The 21842-nt window shown below is 52.3% G+C and overlaps 1 protein-coding gene across 2 annotated transcripts in view; it reads right to left on the reverse strand.

Moving 5' to 3' along the window:
• Positions 1 to 21842, reverse strand: part of FLNA (filamin A) — a 96889-nt gene that overhangs the window by 7982 nt on the left and 67065 nt on the right. For both annotated transcript variants that reach the window (XM_077789743.1, XM_077789744.1), the window contains 7 exons: positions 20600 to 20761; positions 18234 to 18437; positions 16832 to 16984; positions 16018 to 16140; positions 12897 to 13163; positions 11183 to 11320; positions 6599 to 6714 (listed from right to left, as the gene is read on the reverse strand). In XM_077789743.1, the coding sequence (XP_077645869.1) occupies positions 6599 to 6714; positions 11183 to 11320; positions 12897 to 13163; positions 16018 to 16140; positions 16832 to 16984; positions 18234 to 18437; positions 20600 to 20761 (1163 nt within the window). The remainder of the gene's footprint in view (positions 1 to 6598; positions 6715 to 11182; positions 11321 to 12896; positions 13164 to 16017; positions 16141 to 16831; positions 16985 to 18233; positions 18438 to 20599; positions 20762 to 21842) is intronic.

Raw genomic sequence — 21842 nt, forward strand, 5'->3', positions numbered from 1 at the left:
GAAAGAGGAAAAAAAAATTGAGAAAAAAAGCAAAAAAAATCAACTAAAAAATAAAAAGGATCTGAAATAAAGAGGAAAAAAAAGGAGAAAAAAAACAAAAAAAATCAACTAAAAAATAGAAAGAATCGGAAATAAAGAGGAAAAAAAGGAGAAAAAAGGCAAAAAAATCAACTAAAAAATAAAAAGAATCTGAAATAAAGAGGAAAAAAAGGAGAAAAAAGCAAAAAAAATCAACTAAAAAATAAAAAGAATCGGAAATAAAGAGGAAAAAAGAATGAAAATGCAAAGAGAATCCCAAAGGAAATGCCCAAATTGCAAAAGGAGCACAAAGGGAAAAAGCAAGAAAAAAATCCCAAAGAAATTCCCCAAAGAAAGGGAAAAAAGCAACAAAAACCAAAAAACAACCCTAAAGAAGTCCCCAAAATCCAAAAGAACCCCAAAGAAAGGGGGAAAAATAAAAAAAAATTCAAAGAAAAGACAAAGACAGAGATAAAAACTACAATAACCCAAAGAACCCCCCCAAAAAAACCCACCCCAAAACCCCCCAAAAACCACAAAATAAACCTCAAAAAACCCCAAAGAAACAAAACCAAAAAAAACTCTCCCAAAAACGCCACAAAAACCCCAAAATAAACCCCCATAAAAACCAAAACTAACCCAAAACCTCCCAAAATAAAGGAATAAAAACCCCTGAAAAAACCTCCCCAAAAATGCCCCCAAAAATCCAAAAGAAATCCCACAAAAATAAAAAGAACTTTAAAAAAACCAAAAACCCTAAAAAAAACACAAAGAAACCCCAAAAAACAAGAAAAACCCAAAATAACCCCTCACAAAAAAACCCCAAAAATATTCCCACCCCCTCCCCAAAAAAGCTCGCAAAAAGCCAAAAAAAACTCCCCAAAAAAACCAAAAATCCCAAAAAAGCCCCAAAAATCCCCCAAAAAAGCTCAAAAAATCACCAAAAAAGCAAAAAAATCCCCCCAAAATGCCAAAATCAGGTAAAAAAATTCCCAAAAAAGCCCCAAAAAAATCCCCAAAAACCCAAACCCACAGACTTGACCCCAAATCTGGGAGATTTTGGGGTCCCCAAGAAACCAAACCCCAAAATTTTGGGGTGGGGGTGGGATATGTTTGGGTTTGTTCAGGTGGAACCCCCAAATTTTCACCCCAAAAATGCCCAAAACGGTAAAAAAAAACCCCAAAAATTCAATTTGGGGAGGGGAGAGCCCAAAATCCTCCCCCCAAAAATCCCAGGTGGGGCAGAACCAGGCCAAATCTTCATCCCAAAAATTTTGGGGGGGTTGGAAAATCCCAAAACCTCCCCCCAAAAATTCTGGGAGGATTGGAAAATCCCAAAATCTCATCCCAAAAATTCTGGGAGGATTGGAAAATCCCAAAACCTGCCCCCAAAAATTCTGGGAGAATTGGAAAATCCCAAAACCTCATCCCAAAAATTCTGGGAGAATTGGAAAATCCCAAAATCTCATCCCAAAAATTTTGGGAGGATTGGAAAATCCCAAAACCTGCCCCCAAAAATTTTTGGGGGGATGGAAAATCCCAAAACCTCATCCCAAAACTTTTGGGAGAATTGGAAAATTCCAAAACCTCCCCCCAAAAATTCTGGGAGAATTGGAAAATCCCAAAACCTCCTGCCAAAAATTTTTGGGGGGCTGGAAAATCTCAAAACCTCATCCCAAAAATTCTGGGAGAATTGGAAAATCCCAAATTCCCACCCCAAAAATTTTGGGTGGGAGAAACCCCCCAAAAACCTCACCCCAAAAAAAAATTCTGGGAGGGGTTGGAAAATCCCAAAACCTCATCCCAAAAATTTTGGGAGAATTGGAAAATCCCAAAACCTCATCCCAAGAATTTTTGGGGGAGCTGGAAAATCCCAAAACCTCATCCCAAAAATTTTGGGAGAATTGGAAAATCCCAAAACCTCCCCCCAAAAATTTTTGGGGGAGCTGGAAAATCCCAAAACCTCATCCCAAAAATTCTGGGAAAATTGGAAAATCCCAAAATCTCATCCCAAAAATTCTGGGAAAATTGGAAAATCCCAAATTCCCACCCCAAATATTTTTGGGTAGGAGAACTCCCCCCAAAAACCTCACCCCAAAAATTTTTTGGGGGGGTTAGAAAATCCCAAAACCTCATCCCAAAACTTTTGGGAGAATTGGAAAATCCCAAAACCTCCCCCCAAGAATTTTTGGGGGGCTGGAAAATCCCAAAACCAAAAATTTTGGGAGGGGGCTGGAAAATCCCAAAACCTCATCCCAAAAATTTTGGGAGAATTGGAAGATCCCAAAGCCAAAAATTTTGGGAGGGAGAACCCCCATAAAACCTCCCCCTAAAAATTTTTGGGAGGGGTTGGAAAATCCCAAAACCTCATCCCAAAAAATTCTGGGAAACTTGGAAAACCCCAAATTCCCACCCCAAAAATTTGGGGTGGGAGAAACCCCCCAAAAACCTCACCCCAAAAAAAAATTTTGGGAGGGGTTGGAAAATCCCAAAACCTCATCCCAAAAATTTTGGGAGAATTGGAAAATCCCAAAACCTCATCCCAAGAATTTTTGGGGGGCTGGAAAATCCCAAAACCTCATCCCAAAAATTCTGGGAAAATTGGAAAATCCCAAATTCCCACCCCAAATATTTTTGGGTAGGAGAACCCCCCCCCAAAAAACCTCACCCCAAAAAATTATTGGGAGGGGTTGGAAAATCCCAAAACCTCATCCCAAAACTTTTGGGAGAATTGGAAAATCCCAAAACCTCCCCCCAAGAATTTTTGGGGGGCTGGAAAATCCCAAAACCAAAAATTTTGGGAGGGGGCTGGAAAATCCCAAAACCTCATCCCAAAAATTTTGGGAGAATTGGAAGATCCCAAAGCCAAAAATTTTGGGAGGGAGAACCCCCATAAAACCTCCCCCTAAAAATTTTTGGGAGGGGTTGGAAAATCCCAAAACCTCACCCCAAAAATTCTGGGAAAATTGGAAAATCCCAAATTCCCACCCCAAATATTTTTGGGTAGGAGAACTCCCCCCCAAAAACCTCACCCCAAAAAATTATTGGGAGGGGTTGGAAAATCCCAAAAGCTCATCCCAAAAATTTTGGGAGAATTGGAAAATCCCAAAACCTCCTGCCAAAAATTTTGGGAGGGGGCTGGAAAATCCCAAAACCTCATCCCAAAAATTCTGGGAAAATTGGAAAATCCCAAATTCCCACCCCAAAAATTTTGGGTGGGAGAAACCCCCCAAAAAACTCACCCCAAAAAAAAATTTTGGGAGGGGTTGGAAAATCCCAAAACCTCATCCCAAAACTTTTGGGAGAATTGGAAAATCCCAAAACCTCCTGCCAAAAATTTTGGGAGGGGGCTGGAAAATCCCAAAACCAAAAATTTTGGGAGGGGGCTGGAAAATCCCAAAACCTCATCCCAAAAATTTTGGGAGAATTGGAAAATCCCAAAACTTCATCCCAAAACTTTTGGGAGAATTGGAAAATCCCAAAACCTCATCCCAAAAATTTTGGGAGAATTGGAAGATCCCAAAGCCAAAAATTTTGGGAGGGAGAACCCCCATAAAACCTCCCCCTAAAAATTTTTGGGAGGGGTTGGAAAATCCCAAAACCTCATCCCAAAAATTCTGGGAAAATTGGAAAATCCCAAATTCCCACCCCAAAAATTTGGGGTGGAAGAACCCCCATAAAACCACCCCCCAATAATTTTTTTTTGGGGGGGGGGATTGGAAAATCCCCAAACCCCAAAACTATTTTTTGGGAGGAATTGTTTAAAAAAAAAAAAAAAACCCCTGGGGGGAGCCCCAAACCCCAAAATCCCCAAATTTTTTTTTTTTGGGGATCTCCCAAAAAATCCCAATTTGGGGGCGGGGTTTGAGGGTCCCCCAAGGGGTGGGGGGAGATTTTGGGGTCCCCCCCGGCCCCCACTTACCTTGGGGGGCGGGGGGGGGGTGACGGGAGCCAGCGGCGGCCCCGGCCCCGATTTTGGGGATTTTTGGGGTTTTTTGGGGATTTTTGGGGCCGTTGGGAGCCGCCACCCCCCCCGGCCCCCCCCTGTTCAAAGCCTTTATCAGAGACACGAGAGAGACCCCGGGACCCCCGGGGGGCTGGGCCAGCGCAGGGACCCCGAACCTGAACGTGCTAAAGTCTGAGAAACACTGAATTCTGAGAAATTCTGATAAAAAACTGAATTCTGAGAAAAACTGAATTCTGGTAAATTCTGAGAAAAACTGAATTCTGAGAAAAACTGAATTCTGAGAAAAACTGAATTCTGAGAAACACTGAATTCTGGTAAATTCTGATAAAAACTGAATTCTGGTAAATTCTGATAAAAACTGAATTCTGGTAAATTCTGATAAAAACTGAATTCTGAGAAACACTGAATTCTGATTAAAAACTGAATTCTGAGAAAAACTGAATTCTGAGAAAAACTGAATTCTGAGAAAAACTGAATTCTGATTAATTCTGATAAAAACTGAATTCTGAGAAAAACTGAATTCTGAGAAACACTGAATTCTGAGAAAAACTAAATTCTGAGAAAAACTGAATTCTGGTAAAAACTGAATTCTGAGAAAAACTGAATTCTGGTAAATTCTGATAAAAAACTGAATTCTGATAAAAACTGAATTCTGAGAAAAACTGAATTCTGAGAAAAACTGAATTCTGGGAAAAACTGAATTCTGAGAAAAAACTGAATTCTGATTAATTCTGATAAAAACTGAATTCTGATAAAAACTGAATTCTGAGAAACACTAAATTCTGGTAAAAACTGAATTCTGAGAAAAACTGAATTCTGGTAAAAAACTGAATTCTGAGAAAAACTGAATTCTGGTAAATTCTGATAAAAAACTGAATTCTGATAAAAACTGAATTCTGATTAATTCTGATAAAAACTGAATTCTGAGAAAAACTGAATTCTGAGAAAAACTGAATTCTGAGAAAAACCTGAATTCTGATTAAAAACTGAATTCTGAGAAAAACTGAATTCTGATAAAAACTGAATTCTGAGAAAAACTGAATTCTGATTAAAAACTGAATTCTGATTAAAAACTGAATTCTGATTAAAACCCCGAAACCTGAACCCTGCTAAATTCTGCTGAAAACTGAATTCTGAGAAAAACTGAATTCTGATGAAAAACTGAATTCTGAGAAAAAACTGAATTCTGATTAAAAACCCCGAAACCTGAACCCGCTAAATTCTGCTGAAAACTGAATTCTGAGAAAAACTGAATTCTGAGAAAAACTGAATTCTGAGAAAAACTGAATTCTGAGAAAAACTGAATTCTGATTAAAAACCCCGAAACCTGAACTCTGCTAAATTCTGCTGAAAAACTGAATTCTGCTGAAAACCTGAATTCTGCTAAAAAACCTGAATTCTGATTAAAACCTGAATTCTGATTAAAACCTGAATTCTGATTAAATCCTGAATTCTGATTAAAAACTGAATTCTGCTAAAAAACCTGAATTCTGATTAAAAACCCCGAAACCTGCTCAAAACCTCAATTCTGATTAAAACCTCAATTCTGATTAAAACCTGAATTCTGATTAAAAACTGAATTCTGATTAAATCCTGAATTTTGATTAAAAATCCCGAAACCTGCTCAAACCCTCAATTCTGATTAAAAACTGAATTCTGATTAAAAACTGAATTCTGATAAAAAACCCCGAAACCTGCTCAAAACCTCAATTCTGATAAAAAACTGAATTCTGATAAAAACTTGAATTCTGATTAAAAACCCTGAAACCTGCTCAAAACCTCAATTCTGATTAAAAACTGAATTCTGCTAAAAAACTGACTTCTGATTAAAAACTGAATTCTGATAAAAAACTGAATTCTGATTAAAAACCCCGAAACCTGCTGAAACCCTGAATTCTGATGAAATCCCAAATTCTGATTAAAACCTTAAATTCTGATTAAAACCCCGAAACCTGCCGAAACCCTGAATTCTGATTAAATCCCAAATTCTGCTGAAAACCTGAATTCTGATTAAATCCCAAATTCTGCTGAAAACCTGAATTCTGATTAAATCCCAAATTCTGCTGAAAACCTGAATTCTGATTAAATCCCTAATTCTGATTAAAACCCAAATTCTGCTGAAATCCCAAATTCTGCTAAAAACCGAAATTCTGCTAAAACCCGAAATTCTGCTAAAAACCTGAAATTCTGATTAAAACCATAAATTCTGCTAAAATCTGAAATTCTGCTAAAGACCTAAATTTTGCTAAAAACCCCGAAATTCTGCTAAAACCCTGAATTCTGCTAAAATCCTAAATTCTGATTAAAACCTGAAATTCTGAATAAAACCCTGAATTCTGCTAAACCCCGAAATTCTGCTAAAACCTGAAATTCTGCTAAAATCCTAAATTCTGCTAAAAACCTGAAATTCTGCTAAAATCCTGAAATTCTGATTAAAACCTGAAATTCTGCTAAAACCCGAAATTCTGCTAAAAACCCTAAATTCTGCTAAACCCCACAAGTCCCGCCCCAGGCCCGGGGGGCTGCGCTGGCCGGGCCCCTGGTGGCTCGGGGGGTTTCTGTGGAGATTTTTGGGGCGTTTTTTGGGGATTTTGGGGTCTCCAGGTGCCTCACCTGAAGGCTAGAAACAGTGAGGCGCCGCGCGGCGTCGCTGGGAGCCGCCGCCGTCACCACGAAGGGGCTCTCGGGGATGTGCTCGTCGTTGAACTTCACCGACACCTCGTAGTCACCTGCGGGGTCAGGGCAAAGAAAATCTCATCCCAAAAATCCCAAAAATCCCAAAAATCCCAAAAATCCCAAAAATTCCACCCCAAAAACTCCTGAGACTCAGCTATGTCCCCTCATTGTCCCCTCCCTGTCCCCTCTCTCGGGGATGTGCTCGTCGTTGAACTTCACCGACACCTCGTAGTCACCTGCGGGGTCAGGGCAAAGATCCTAAAAATCCCAAAAATCCCAAAAATCCCAAAAATCCCAAAAATCCCATCCCAAAAACTCCTGAGACTCAGCTATGTCCCCTCTCTCGGGGATGTGCTCGTCGTTGAACTTCACCGATACCTCGTGGTCACCAGCGAGGAGATTGGGGTCAGGGCAGGGGTGTGACCCCAAAAATCCTAAAAATCCCATCCCAAAAATCCTAAAAATCCCAAAAATACCATTCCAAAAACCCCATCCCAAAAATCCCAAAAATCCCACCCCAAAAACTCCTGAGACTCAGCTATGTCCCCTCTCTTGGGGATGTGCTCGTCGTTGAACTTCACCGACACCTCGTGGTCACCAGCGAGGAGTTTGGCGCCAGGGCAGGGGTGTGACCCTAAAAATCCTAAAAATCCCAAAAATCCCATCCCAAAAAATCCTAAAATTCTAAAAATCCTAAAAATCCCACCCCAAAAACTCCTGAGACTCAGCTATGTCCCCTCTCTTGGGGATGTGCTCGTCGTTGAACTTCACCGACACCTCGTAGTCACCTGCGGGGTCAGGGCAAAGATCCTAAAAATCCCATCCCAAAAATCCCAAAAATCCCATCCCAAAAACCCCAAAAATCCCAAAAATCCCAAAAATCCCACCCCAAAAACTCCTGAGACTCAGCTATGTCCCCTCTCTTGGGGATGTGCTCGTTGTTGAACTTCACCGACACCTCGTAGTCACCTGCGGGGTCAGGACAAAGATCCTAAAAATCCCAAAAATCCCAAAAATCCCAAAAATCCCATCCCAAAAACCCCAAAAATCCTAAAAATCCCAAAAATTCCACCCCAAAAACTCCTGAGACTCAGCTATGTCCCCTCTCTTGGGGATGTGCTCGTCGTTGAACTTCACCGACACCTCGTGGTCACCTGTGAGGGGTTTGGGGCCAGGGCAGGGGTGTGACCCCAAAAATCCTAAAAATTACATCCCAAAAATTCTTAAAATCCCAAAAATCCCATCCCAAAAAATCCTAAAATTCTAAAAATCCCAAAAATCCCACCCCAAAATCTCCTGAGACTCAGCTATGTCCCCTCATTGTCCCCTCCCTGTCCCCTCTCTTGGGGATGTGCTCGTCGTTGAACTTCACCGACACCTCGTAGTCACCTGCGGGGTCAGGGCAAAGATCCTAAAAATCCCATCCCAAAAATCCTAAAAATCCCAAAAATCCCATCCGAAAAACCCCAAAAATCCTAAAAATACCAAAAATCCCACCCTAAAAACTCCTGAGACTCAGCTATGTCCCCTCTCTTGGGGATGTGCTCGTCGTTGAACTTCACCGACACCTCGTGGTCACCTGCGGGGTCAGGGCAAAGATCCTAAAAATCCCAAAAATCCCAAAAATCCCAAAAATCCCAAAAATCCCACCCCAAAAACTCCTGAGACTCAGCTATGTCCCCTCATTGTCCCCTCCCTGTCCCCTCTCTTGGGGATGTGCTCGTCGTTGAACTTCACCGACACCTCGTAGTCACCTGCGGGGTCAGGGCAAAGATCCTAAAAATCCCATCCCAAAAATCCTAAAAATCCCAAAAATCCCACCCCAAAAACCCCAAAAATCCTAAAAATCCCAAAAAATTCCACCCCAAAACTCCTGAGACTCAGCTATGTCCCCTCTCTTGGGGATGTGCTCGTCGTTGAACTTCACCGACACCTCGTGGTCACCAGCGAGGAGTTTGGGGTCAGGGCAGGGGTGTGACCCCAAAAATCCTAAAAATTACATCCCAAAAATCCTAAAAATCCCAAAAATACCATTCCAAAAACCCCATCCCAAAAATCCTAAAAATCCCACCCCAAAAACTCCTGAGACTCAGCTATGTCCCCTCTCTTGGGGATGTGCTCGTCGTTGAACTTCACCGACACCTCGTAGTCACCTGCGGGGTCAGGGCAAAAATCCTAAAAATCCCACCCCAAAAATCCCATCCCAAAAACCCCAAAAATCCTAAAAATCCCAAAAAATTCCACCCCAAAAACTCCTGAGACTCAGCTATGTCCCCTCTCTCGGGGATGTGCTCGTCGTTGAACTTCACCGACACCTCGTGGTCACCTGCGGGGTCAGGGCAAAGAAAATCTCATCCCAAAAATCCCAAAAATCCCAAAAACCCCAAAAACCCAAAAAATTCCACCCCAAAAACTCCTGAGACTCAGCTATGTCCCCTCTCTCGGGGATGTGCTCGTCGTTGAACTTCACCGACACCTCGTGGTCACCAGCGAGGAGTTTGGGGCCAGGGCAGGGGTGTGACCCCAAAAATCCTAAAAATCCCATCCCAAAAATCCTAAAAATCCCAAAAATCCCATCCCAAAAAATCCTAAAATTCTAAAAATCCCAAAAATCCCATCCCAAAAACTCCTGAGACTCAGCTATGTCCCCTCTCTTGGGGATGTGCTCGTCGTTGAACTTCACCGATACCTCGTGGTCACCTGGGAGGGGTTTGGGGTCAGGGCAGGGGTGTGACCCCAAAAATCCTAAAAATCCCATCCCAAAAATCCTAAAAATCCCAAAAATCCCATCCCAAAAAATCCTAAAATTCTAAAAATCCCAAAAATCCCACCCCAAAAACTCCTGAGACTCAGCTATGTCCCCTCATTGTCCCCTCCCTGTCCCCTCTCTCGGGGATGTGCTCGTCGTTGAACTTCACCGACACCTCGTAGTCACCTGCAGGGTCAGGGCAAAGATCCTAAAAATCCCATCCCAAAAATCCTAAAAATCCCAAAAATCCCACCCCAAAAACTCCTGAGACTCAGCTATGTCCCCTCTCTCGGGGATGTGCTCGTCGTTGAACTTCACCGACACCTCGTGGTCACCTGAGCGGGGTGTGGGGTCAGGGCAAAAATCCTAAAAATTCCATCCCAAAATTCCTAAAAATCCCAAAAATCCTAAAAATCCCATCCCAAAAATCCTAAAAATCCTAAAAATCCCACCCCAAAATCTCCTGAGACTCAGCTATGTCCCCTCATTGTCCCCTCCCTGTCCCCTCTCTCGGGGATGTGCTCGTCGTTGAACTTCACTGACACCTCGTAGTCACCTGCGAGGTCAGGGCAAAGATCCTAAAAATCCCACCCCAAAAATCCCAAAAATCCTAAAAATCCCAAAAATTCCACCCCAAAAACTCCTGAGACTCAGCTATGTCCCCTCTCTGGGGCTGCGCTGTCGTTGAACTTCACCGACACCTCGTGGTCACCTGGGAGGGGTTTGGGGCCAGGGCAGGGGTGTGACACCAAAAACCCCAAAAATTACATCCCAAAAATCCTAAAAATCCCAAAAATCCCAAAAATCCCACCCCAAAAACCCCAAAAATCCCCAAAATCCCAAAAATCCCACCCCAAAAACTCCTGAGACTCAGCTATGTCCCCTCTCTTGGGGATGTGCTCGTCGTTGAACTTCACCGACACCTCGTGGTCACCAGCGAGGAGTTTGGGGTCAGGGCAGGGGTGTGACCCCAAAAATACTAAAAATTACATCCCAAAAATCCTAAAAATCCCAAAAATACCATTCCAAAAACCCCATCCCAAAAATCCTAAAAATCCCACCCCAAAAACTCCTGAGACTCAGCTATGTCCCCTCATTGTCCCCTCCCTGTCCCCTCTCTCGGGGATGTGCTCGTCGTTGAACTTCACCGACACCTCGTAGTCACCTGCGGGGTCAGGGCAAAGAAAATCTCATCCCAAAAATCCCAAAAATCCCAAAAACCCCAAAAATCCCAAAAATTCCACCCCAAAAACTCCTGAGACTCAGCTATGTCCCCTCTCTTGGGGATGTGCTCATCGTTGAACTTCACCGACACCTCGTGGTCACCAGCGAGGGGTTTGGGGCCAGGGCAGGGGTGTGACCCCAAAAATCCCATCCCAAAAAATCCTAAAAATCCCAAAAATCCCACCCCAAAAAATCCTAAAATTCTAAAAATCCTAAAAATCCCACCCCAAAAACTCCTGAGACTCAGCTATGTCCCCTCTCTTGGGGATGTGCTCGTTGTTGAACTTCACCGACACCTCGTAGTCACCTGCGGGGTCAGGGCAAAGAAAATCTCATCCCAAAAATCCCAAAAATCCCAAAAATCCCACCCCAAAAACTCCTGAGACTCAGCTATGTCCCCTCTCTCGGGGATGTGCTTGTCGTTGAACTTCACCGACACCTCGTGGTCACCTGTGGGGTCAGGGCAAAGATCCTAAAAATCCCACCCCAAAAATCCTAAAACCCCCCAAAACCCCCCCAAAAACCCCCAAAAAACCCCAAAAACCGACCGGGCTCCTGCACCACGTAGGAGACGCCGCAGGAACCGTCCTTGTGGTCCTCGAAGGCGATCTCGGCCTTGCTGGGACCCTCGACGGCGATGGAGAGACCCCCGGCGCCGGCCTCGCGCGTCCAGATGCTGAACTCGGCTGGGGAGGGGGAAAATGGGGGTCAGGGAACCCCAAAATCCCAAAAAAACACCCCAAAAAACACCCCTAAATCCCATAAAGCACCCCAAAACCCCACAGTGTGGAGTAAATCCTATAGATTCCCCTATAAAGGACACAGAGACCCCCGGCGCCGGCCTCGTGCATCCAGATGCTGAACTCGGCTGGGGAGGGGGAAACGGGGGGTCAGGGAACCCCAAAATCCCCAAAAAAACACCCCAAAAAACACCCCTAAATCCCATAAAGCACCCCAAAACCCCACGGTGTGGAGTAAATCCTATAGATTCCCCTATAAAGGACACAGAGACCCCCCGGCGCCGGCCTCGCGCGTCCAGATGCTGAACTCGGCTGGGGAGGGGGAAACGGGGGGTCAGGGAACCCCAAAATCCCCCCAAAAAACCCCAAAATCCCAAAAAACACCCCAAAATCCCAAAAAACACCCCAAAAAACACCTCAAATATAGACAAACCCCATAAATTCCCCTATAAAGGGCACAGAGATCGCCGGCTCCCACCCCATTTTCTGGGTCCCCCCATTTTTGGGGTCCCCTCCACCCTATTTTCAGGCTCCCCCCAATTTTGGGGTCCCCATCCTAATTTCGGGGTGCTCACCGTGACACCCCCCTGTTTTCACTGTCCCCCCATCCCAATCTCGGGGTCCCCCATTTTCAGGGTGCTCACCGGGGCTGCCCCCCACCCCAATTCTGGGGTCCCCATGTCGAATATCAGGGTGCTCACCGTGACACCCCCCACATTTTCACTGTCTCCCATCCCAATCTCGGGTCCCCCTCATTTTTGGGGTGCTCACCGGGGCTGCCCCCCATTATCACTGCCCCCCACCCCAATTCCGGGGTCCCCGATTTCGGGGTGCTCACCGGGGCTGCCCCCCACCCCAATTCCGGGGTCCCCGATTTCGGGGTGCTCACCGGGGCTGCCCCCCACCCCAATTCCGGGGTCCCCATGTCGAATTTCAGGGTGCTCACCGTGACACCCCCCCGCATTTTCACTGTCCCCCCACCCCAATTCTGGGGTCTCCCCGATTTCGGGGTGCTCACCGGGGCTGCCCCCCACCCCAATTCTGGGGTCCCCATGTCGAATTTCAGGGTGCTCACCATGACACCCCCCACATTTTCACTGTCCCCCCACCCCAATTCCGGGGTCCCCGATTTCGGGGTGCTCACTGGGGCTGCCCCCCCACCCCAAATCTGGGGTCCCCGATTTCGGGGTGCTCACCGAGACTGCCCCCCATTTTCACTGTCCCCCACCCCAATTCCGGGGTCCCCCCGATTTCGGGGTGCTCACCGGGGCTGCCCCCCACCCCAATTCCGGGGTCCCCGATTTCGGGGTGCTCACTGGGGCTGCCCCCCACCCCAATTCCGGGGTCCCCGATTTCGGGGTGCTCACCGGGGCTGCCCCCCACCCCAATTCCGGGGTCCCCGATTTCGGGGTGCTCACCGGGGCTGCCCCCCACCCCAATTCCGGGGTCCCCCCGATTTCGGGGTGCCCACCGGGGCTGCCCCCCACCCCAATTCCGGGGTCCCCGATTTCGGGGTGCTCACCGGGGCTGCCGGCCTCGGCGCGCTCCAGCCCCGGCCCGCCGGCCCGGACCTTGTGGGCGCCGCCCTCGCCCATGGGTCCCACGGTGAACTGGAAGGGGCTGCCGGGCACGTGCTGGCCCCGGTCCTTGACGCTGACCCGGTGGGCGCCCGTCTCCTGCGGCACGAACCGGACCCCGACCGTGCCCCCGGCACCGGGCAGCACCTGCGCCGCCACCGCCTGCCCCGAGGGACCCGTCACCTGCGCCGTGACATCCGAGATGGAGAGCTCTGGGATTGAGAAATGGGAGAAAAATGGGAAAAAATGGGTAAAAAATGGGAAAATGGTCAGTGTGGGATCCGTCACCTGTGCGGTGTCGTCCGAGATGGAGAGCTCTGGGGAGAAAATGGGGAAAAATGGGGAGAAATGGGAAAAATGGTCAGTGTGGGATCGGTCACCTGTGCAGTGATGGACAGCTCTGGGGGGAAAATGGGGGAAAATGGGAAAAATGGACAGTGTGGGATCTGTGCCGCCACCACCTGCCCCGAGGGACCCGTCACCTGTGCCGTGACGTCCGAGATGGAGAGTTCTGAGGGGGAAATGGGGAAAAATGGGTAAAAAATGGGTAAAAAATGGGAAAATGGTCAGTGTGGGATCTGCGCCGCCACCGCCTGCCCCGAGGGACCCGTCACCTGTGCGGTGACGTCCGAGATGGAGAGTTCTGGGGGAAAAATGGGAAAAAATGGGAAAAAATGGGAAAATGGTCAGTGTGGGATCTGCGCCGCCACCGCCTGCCCCGAGGGACCCGTCACTTGTGCGGTGACGTCCGAGATGGAGAGCTCTGGGGGAAAAATGGGGGAAAAATGGGAAAAAATGGGGAAATGGTCAGTGTGGGACCCGTCACCTGCGCCGTGACATCTGAGATGGACAGTTCTGGGGGAAAATGGGGGAAAAATGGGTAAAAAATGGGAAAAATGGTCAGTGTGGGACCCGTCACCGGTGTGGTGACGTCCGAGATGGAGAGCTCTGGGGAGAAAATGGGAAGAAATGGGGGAAAATGGGGGAAAAATGGGAAAAATGGGAAAAATTGGGAAAATGGTCAGTGTGGGACTGGTCACCTGTGCTGTGACGTCCGAGATGGAGAGCTCTGGGGGAAAAATGGGAAAAATGGGGAAAAATGGGAAAATGGTCAGTGTGGGATCTGCGCCGCCACCGCCTGCCCCGAGGGACCCGTCACCTGCGCGGTGACGTCCGAGATGGAAAGCTCTGGGAGGGGGAAATGGGGGAAAAATGGGGGAAAAATGGGGGAAAAATGGGAAAAAATGGGAAAATGGTCAGTGTGGGATCTGCGCCGCCACCGCCTGCCCCGAGGGACCCGTCACCTGTGCCGTGACGTCCGAGATGGAGAGTTCTGGGGAGAAAATGGGGGAAAAATGGGAAAAAATGGGGAAAATGGGAAAATGGTCAGTGTGGGATCTGCGCCGCCACCGCCTGCCCCGAGGGACCCGTCACCTGCACCGTGACGTCCGAGATGGAGAGCTCTGGGATTGAGAAATGGGAGAAAAATGGGAAAAAATGGGAAAATGGGAAAATGGGAAAATGGTCAGTGTGGGATCTGCGCCGCCACCGCCTGCCCCGAGGGACCCGTCACCTGTGCCGTGACGTCCGAGATGGAGAGCTCTGGGGAGAAAATGGGGGAAAAATGGGGAAAATGGGAAAATGGTCACTGTGGGATCGGTCACCTGCGCCGTGACGTCCGAGATGGAGAGCTCTGGGAGGGGGAAATGGGGGAAAATGGGAAAAATGGGTAAAAAATGGGAAAAATGGTCAGTGTGGGACCTGTCACCTGTGCGATGACATCCAAGATGGACAGCTCTGGGGAGAAAATGGGGGAAAATGGGGAAAATGGGAAAATGGTCAGTGTGGGATCTCGCCACCACCGCCTGAGCCGAGGGACCCGTCACCTGCACAGTGACGTCCGAGATGGAGAGTTCTGGGGGAAAAATGGGGGAAAAATGGGAAAAAATGGGAAAATGGTCAGTGTGGGATCTGCGCCGCCACCGCCTGAGCCGAGGGACCCGTCACCTGTGCGGTGACGTCCGAGATGGAGAGCTCTGGGGAGAAAATGGGGGAAAAACGGGAAAGAATGGGAAAAATAGTCAGTGTGGGACTGGTCACCTGCGCCGTGACATCCGAGATGGAGAGTTCTGGCGGAAAAATGGGAAAAAATGGGAAAAAATGGGAAAAAATGGGAAAAATTATCAGTGTGGGATCTGCGCCGCCACCGCCTGCCCCGAGGGACCCGTCACCTGTGCGGTGACGTCCGAGATGGAGAGTTCTGGGGGAAAAATGGGAAAAATGGGAAAAAATGGGGAAAATGGTCAGTGTGGGACTGGTCACCTGTGCGGTGACATCCGAGATGGAGAGCTCTGGGGAGAAAATAGGGGGAAATGGGGAAAAATGGGGAAAAAAATGGGGTTATTGGGGGAAAAACAGGAAAAAAGGGTAAAAATGGGAAAAATGGTCAGTGTGGGACCTGTCACCTGCGCCGAGACATCCAAGATGGAGAGCTCTGGGGAGAAAATGGGGAAAAATGGGGAAAAATGGGGTTTTTGGGGGAAAAAATGGTCAATGTGGGAGCAGTCACCTGCGTGGTCACCTCAGACACGAAGAGCTCTGGGCAAAGAAGGGGGAAAAAAAGGAAAAGGAAAAAACAGAAAAAGGGGAAAAGGGGGGCAATGATCTCTGGGGGACACTCAAGACCCTTCCAGGACCCCCAAAAACCCCCCCAGATCACTTAAAGCCCCCCTCAAAGAGCCCCAAAACCCCCCCAGGTTACTCAAAACCCTCCCAGGACCCCCCAAAACCCCCCCAGGTCACTCAAAACCCTCCCAGGACCCCCCAAAACCCCCCCAGGTCACTCAAAACCCCCTCAGGACCCCCCAAACCCCCCCCAGGTCACTCAAAACCCCCTCAGGACCCCCCAAAACCCCCCCAGGTCACTCAAAACGCCCCCCAGGACCCCCAGAACCTGCCCTGAAACACCTCCAGGGATGCTCGGGGACCCCCTGAAGACTTTCAGGACCCCCTGAGGACCCCCCAAAAACCCCCCTGAGACCCCCCAGGACCCCCCAGGAGCCTCACCGGGCATTTTGAGGCTGAGGTCGCAGGGGGTGCCCACGCTGGCCTCGGGCGGGGCGCGGCGCCGCCGGGTGATGCTCTCGCGCACGCGGCCCTCGCCCGTCACCTTCACCGAGAAGGGGCTCCCTGGAGGGGGGGGTCGGGTCAGCTGAGACCCCCAGAGCAACCCCCAAATTCCTCCAGAGCACCCCGAATTATCCCAGGGTCCGCAGGGCCCCCCAGACCCCACAAATCCCCCCCAAATCCCCCCAAAATGCCCCAAATGAGGCTCCCCCAGATCGGGCACCTTCACCCCAGAAGGGGCTCCCAGGGGGGGAGGGGGGAGGGTCATTTGGGACCCCCCAAAACCCCCCCAGTCCTTCCCAGTGCCCCCAAATCCCCTCCCAGTAACCCCAAATCCCCTCCCAGTCCTTCCCAGTGCCCCCAAATCCCCTCTCAGTGCCCCCAAATCCCCTCCCAGTCCCTCCCAGTGCCCCCCAGTCCTTCCCAGTGTCCCCCAAATCTCCTCCAAGTGCCCCCCAAATTCCCTCCCACTCCTTCCCAGTGTCCCACAGTCCTTCCCAGTGCCCCCAAATCCCCTCCCAGTCCCTCCCAGTGCCCCCAAATCCCCTCTCAGTGCCCCCAAATCCCCTCCCAGTCCCTCCCAGTGCCCCCCAGTCCTTCCCAGTGCCCCCAGATCCCCTCCCAGTCCCTCCCAGTGCCCCCAAATCCCCTCTCAGTGCCCCCAAATCCCCTCCCAGTCCCCCCAATGCCCCCCAGTCCTTCCCAGTGCCCCCAGATCCCCTCCCAGTCCCTCCCAGTGCCCCCCAGTGCCCACCAGGCACGTGCTGGTCCCCGAACTTGACGGAGATGATGTAGTTGCCGGGCTCGGTGGGGCAGTAGGACACGCGGCAGGTGCCGTCCTCCAGCTCCTCCGTGGTGATGTCCACCTTGCTGGGGCCCTCGATGGACAGGCTCAGCCCCCCGTATCCTGGGGGGGGGCACGGGGTCAGGACAGACCCCAAAAATCCACCCCAAAATCCCCAGATCCCCCATATCGCATTAAAACACCCTAAAATACCCCAAAAAACCCCCATAAAATACCCCCAGGAACCCCTCACTGGACAGGCTCAGCCCCCGTACCCTGGGGTGGGCACGGGGTCAGGACAGACCCCAAAAATCTACCCCAAAAAACCCCAAAATCCAAAATATCCCAGTACAAAAAAGTGTCCCCAAACCCACTCCCAGTCCCTGTCCCAGTCCCAGTCCCTGTCCCTGTCCCAGTACCAGTCCCAGTCCCAGTCCCAGTCCCAGTCCCAGTCCCAGTCCCAGTCCCTCCCAGTCCACCCAGTGTCCCCAGTCCATGGCTCTCACCAGCCTGGTGGGTGTTGATGGTGAACTGGGCGGGCTGGAACGTGGTGCCCAGTCCCAGTCTGTCCCAGTTCCAGTCCCAGTCCCTGTCCCAGTCTGTCCCAGTCCCAGTCCCAGTCCCAGTCCCAGTCCCTGTCCCAGTCTGTCCCAGTCCCAGTCCCAGTGCCCCCAGTCCCTCCCAGTGCCCCCAGTCTCACCGGCCTGGCGGGTGTCGATGGTGAACTGGGCGGGCTGGAATGTGGTGCCCAGTCCCAGCCTGTCCCAGTTCCAGTCCCAGTCTGTCCCAGTCTGTCCCAGTCCCTGTCCCAGTCCCAGTCCCAGTCCCAGTGCCCCCAGTCCCTCCCAGTGCCCCCAGTCTCACCGGCCTGGCGGGTGTCGATGGTGAACTGGGCGGGCTGGAACGTGGTGCCCAGTCCCAGTCTGTCCCAGTTCCAGTCCCTGTCCCAGTCTGTCCCAGTCCCAGTCCCAGTCCCAGTCCCAGTCCCAGTGCCCCCAGTGCCCCCAGTCTCACCGGCCTGGCGGGTGTCGATGGTGAACTGGGCGGGCTGGAACGTGGTGCCCAGTCCCAGCCTGTCCCAGTTCCAGTCCCAGTCCCTGTCCCAGTGCCCCCAGTCCTCCCAGTGCCCCCAGTGCCCCCAGTCTCACCGGCCTGGCGGGTGTCGATGGTGAACTGGGCGGGCTGGAACGTGGTGCCCAGTCCCAGCCTGTCCCAGTTCCAGCCCCAGTCCCTGTCCCAGTCTGTCCCAGTCCCTGTCCCAGTCCCAGTGCCCCCAGTCTGTCCCAGTCCCTGTCCCAGTCCCAGTCCCTGTCCCAGTCTGTCCCAGTCCCTGTCCCAGTCCTCCCAGTGCTCCCAGTGCCCCCAGTCTCACCGGCCTGGCGGGTGTCGATGGTGAACTGGGCGGGCTGGAACGTGGTGCCCTCGCTCAGGCCGGGCCCGCGCAGCCGCACCCGCGAGGCGTCCCCGAGCTCGGCCTGGCTGATGGTGACGGCCAGGGGACTGCAGGGCAGCGGCTGTCCCCCGCGGGTGACATGCACCAGGTGCTCCCCCACCTCCTGGGGGACAAACGAGATCCCTGCGGGGACAGGGACAGTGAGGGGACAGGGACAGGGACACAGGACAGCGGCTGTCCCCCGCGGGTGACATGCACCAGGTGCTCCCCCACCTCCTGGGGGACAAACGAGATCCCTGCGGGGACAGGGACAGTGAGGGGACAGGGAATGTCACACGGGGACAGGGACATGGCACACGGGGACAGAGACATGGCACACACAGGGACACAGGGACACAGGGACACAGACACAGGGACATGGCACACACAGGGACACGGTACACACAGGGACAGGAACATGGCACACACAGGGATATGGCACACGGGGACAGAGACATGGCACACACAGGGACACAGGGACAGGGACACAGGGCAGCGGCTGTTCCCCACAGGTGACATGCACCAGGTGCTCCCCCACCTCCTGGGGGACAAACGAGATCCCTGCGGGGACAGGGAATGTCACACGGGGACAGAGACATGGCACACACAGGGACATGGTACACACAGGGACATGGTACACACAGGGACATGGCACACGGGGACAGGGACATGGCACACACAGGGACAGGGACACAGGGACACAGACACAGGGACATGGCACACACAGGGACAGGGACATGGCACACACAGGAACATGGCACACACAGGGACATGGCACACACAGGGACACAGGGACATATCACACACAGGGACAGGGACACAGGGACATGTCACACACAGGGACACAGGGACATGGCACACACAGGGACAGGGACACAGGGACACCAGCCAGGGATGGGGACATAGGACACAGGGACAGGGATAGTGACACAGGTTACAATGTCCCCAGTGTCCCAGTGATGTCCCCAGTGTCCCCAGTGTCCCAGTGATGTCCCCAGTGTCCCCTCACCCAGGTGGCCGTCCCACAGCCGTTTCAGCGAGCAGGGCTCCATGTCCCCAGTGTCCCCAGTGTCCCCAGTGATGTCCCCAGTGTCCCAGTGATGTCCCCAGTGATGTCCCCAGTGTCCCCTCACCCAGGTGGCCGTCCCGCAGCCGTTTCAGCGAGCAGGGCTCCGTGTCCCCAGTGTCCCCAGTGTCCCCAATGTCCCCAGTGTCCCCAGTGTCCCCAGTGTCCCCAGTGTCCCCATTGGTGTCCCCAGTGTCCCCTCACCCAGGTGGCCGTCCCGCAGCCGTTTCAGTGAGCAGGGCTCCATGTCCCCAGTGTCCCCAGTGTCCCCAGTGTCCCCAATGTCCCCAGTGTCCCCATTGGTGTCCCCAGTGTCCCCAGTGTCCCCATTGGTGTCCCCAGTGTCCCCTCACCCAGGTGGCCGTCCCGCAGCCGTTTCAGCGAGCAGGGCTCCATGTCCCCAGTGTCCCCAGTGTCCCCAGTGTCCCCAGTGTCCCAGTGATGTCCCCAGTGTCCCCAGTGTCCCAGTGATGTCCCCAGTGTCCCCTCACCCAGGTGGCCGTCCCGCAGCCGTTTCAGCGAGCAGGGCCCCGTGTCCCCAGTGTCCCCAGTGTCCCCAGTGTCCCCTCACCCAGGTGGCCGTCCCGCAGCCGTTTCAGCGAGCAGGGCTCCGTATCCCCAATGTCCCCAGTGTCCCCAGTGTCCCATTGGTGTCCCCAGTGTCCCCTCACCCAGGTGGCCGTCCCGCAGCCGTTTCAGCGAGCAGGGCTCCATGTCCCCAGTGTCCCCAGTGTCCCCAATGTCCCCAGTGTCCCCAGTGTCCCCAGTGTCCCCTCACCCAGGTGGCCGTCCCGCAGCCGTTTCAGCGAGCAGGGCTCTGTGTCCCCAGTGTCCCCAGTGTCCCCAGTGTCCCCAATGTCCCCAGTGTCCCCAATGTTCCCAGTGTCCCCAGTGTCCCCAGTGTCCCCAATGTCCCCAGTGTCCCCTCACCCAGGTGGCCGTCCCGCAGCCGTTTCAGCGAGCAGGGCTCCGTGTCCCCAATGTCCCCAGTGTCCCCAGTGTCCCATTGGTGTCCCCAGTGTCCCCAGTGTCCCCTCACCCAGGTGGCCGTCCCGCAGCCGTTTCAGCGAGCAGGGCTCCATGTCCCCAGTGTCCCCAGTGTCCCCATTGGTGTCCCCAGTGTCCCCTCACCCAGGTGGCCGTCCCGCAGCCGTTTCAGCGAGCAGGGCTCCATGTCCCCAGTGTCCCCAGTGTCCCCAGTGTCCCCAGTGTCCCATCGGTGTCCCCAGTGTCCCCTCACCCAGGTGGCCGTCCCGCAGCCGTTTCAGCGAGCAGGGCTCGCGCCGGCCCGAGGGCGCGGTGACGGTGGCGCTCAGCTGGCTCAGGTCGCTCTCGCCGATGTCCAGCGGGATCTCGGCCGAGGCGCCCACCTTGAGGTGGGACTGGCGCAGGGAATCGTCACCTGCGGGGACAGCGGGGGCACCCAGGGGTCAGCGGGGGCACCCAGGGGTCAGTGGGGACACCCAAGGGTCAGCGGGGACACCCAGGGGTCAGCAGGGGCACCCAGGGGTCAGCGGGGGCACCCTGGGGACAGTGGGGACACACAGGGGTCAGCGGGGACAGCCAAGGGTCAGTGGGGACACCCAGGGGTCAGTGGGGACACCCAGGGGTCAGCGGGGACACCCAGGGGACAGTGGGGACACCCAGGGGTCAGCGGGGACACCCAGGGGTCAGCGGGGACACCCAGGGGTCAGTGGGGACACCCAGGGGTCAGCGGGGGCACCCTGGGGTCAGCGGGGACAGCCAGGGGTCAGCAGGGACACCCAAGGGTCAGCTGGGACACCCAAGGGTCAGGGGGGACAGCCAGGGGTCAGCGGGGACACCCAGGGGTCAGCGGGGACACCCAAGGGTCAGCTGGGACACCCAGGGGTCAGTGGGGACACCCAAGGGTCAGCGGGGACACCCAAGGGTCAGCTGGGACACCCAGGGGTCAGTGGGGACACCCAAGGGTCAGTGGGGACACCCAGGGGTCAGCTGGGACACCCAGGGGTCAGCGGGGACACCCAGGGGTCAGCGGGGGCACCCTGGGGTCAGTGGGGACACCCAAGGGTCAGGGGGGACACCCTGGGGTCAGCGGGGACAGTGGGGTCACCCAGTGGTCAGTGGGGTCAGCCAGGTGTCACCCAGGGGTCCGTGGTTCAGCCCAGGGTGACAGCAGGGTAATTTTTGGGGGATTTTTGGGAGTTTTGCTGTTTTCACTGATGATCTGGGCGGTGAAGGGGCTGCCAGCGATGTGCCAGTGAGCCCAGGGATGGGTTTGGGTGGTTTTTTGGGGAGTTTTGTGGATTTTTCTCCTTTTTTTCTCATTTTTTTCAGTTTTTTTTTTTGTTCTTCCCCCAGATTTTGGGTTTTTTCTCCCGATGTTGGTGTTTTTCACCTGTGATCCTGGCGGTGAAGGGGCTGCCAGCGATGTGCCAGTGAGCCCAGGGATGGGTTTGGGTGGTTTTTTGGGGGGTTTTAGTGGATTTTTCTCCTTTTTTTCT

This window comes from Lonchura striata, chromosome 36 (genome assembly GCF_046129695.1).
Source record: "Lonchura striata isolate bLonStr1 chromosome 36, bLonStr1.mat, whole genome shotgun sequence".
Taxonomy (NCBI): Eukaryota; Metazoa; Chordata; class Aves; order Passeriformes; family Estrildidae; genus Lonchura; species Lonchura striata.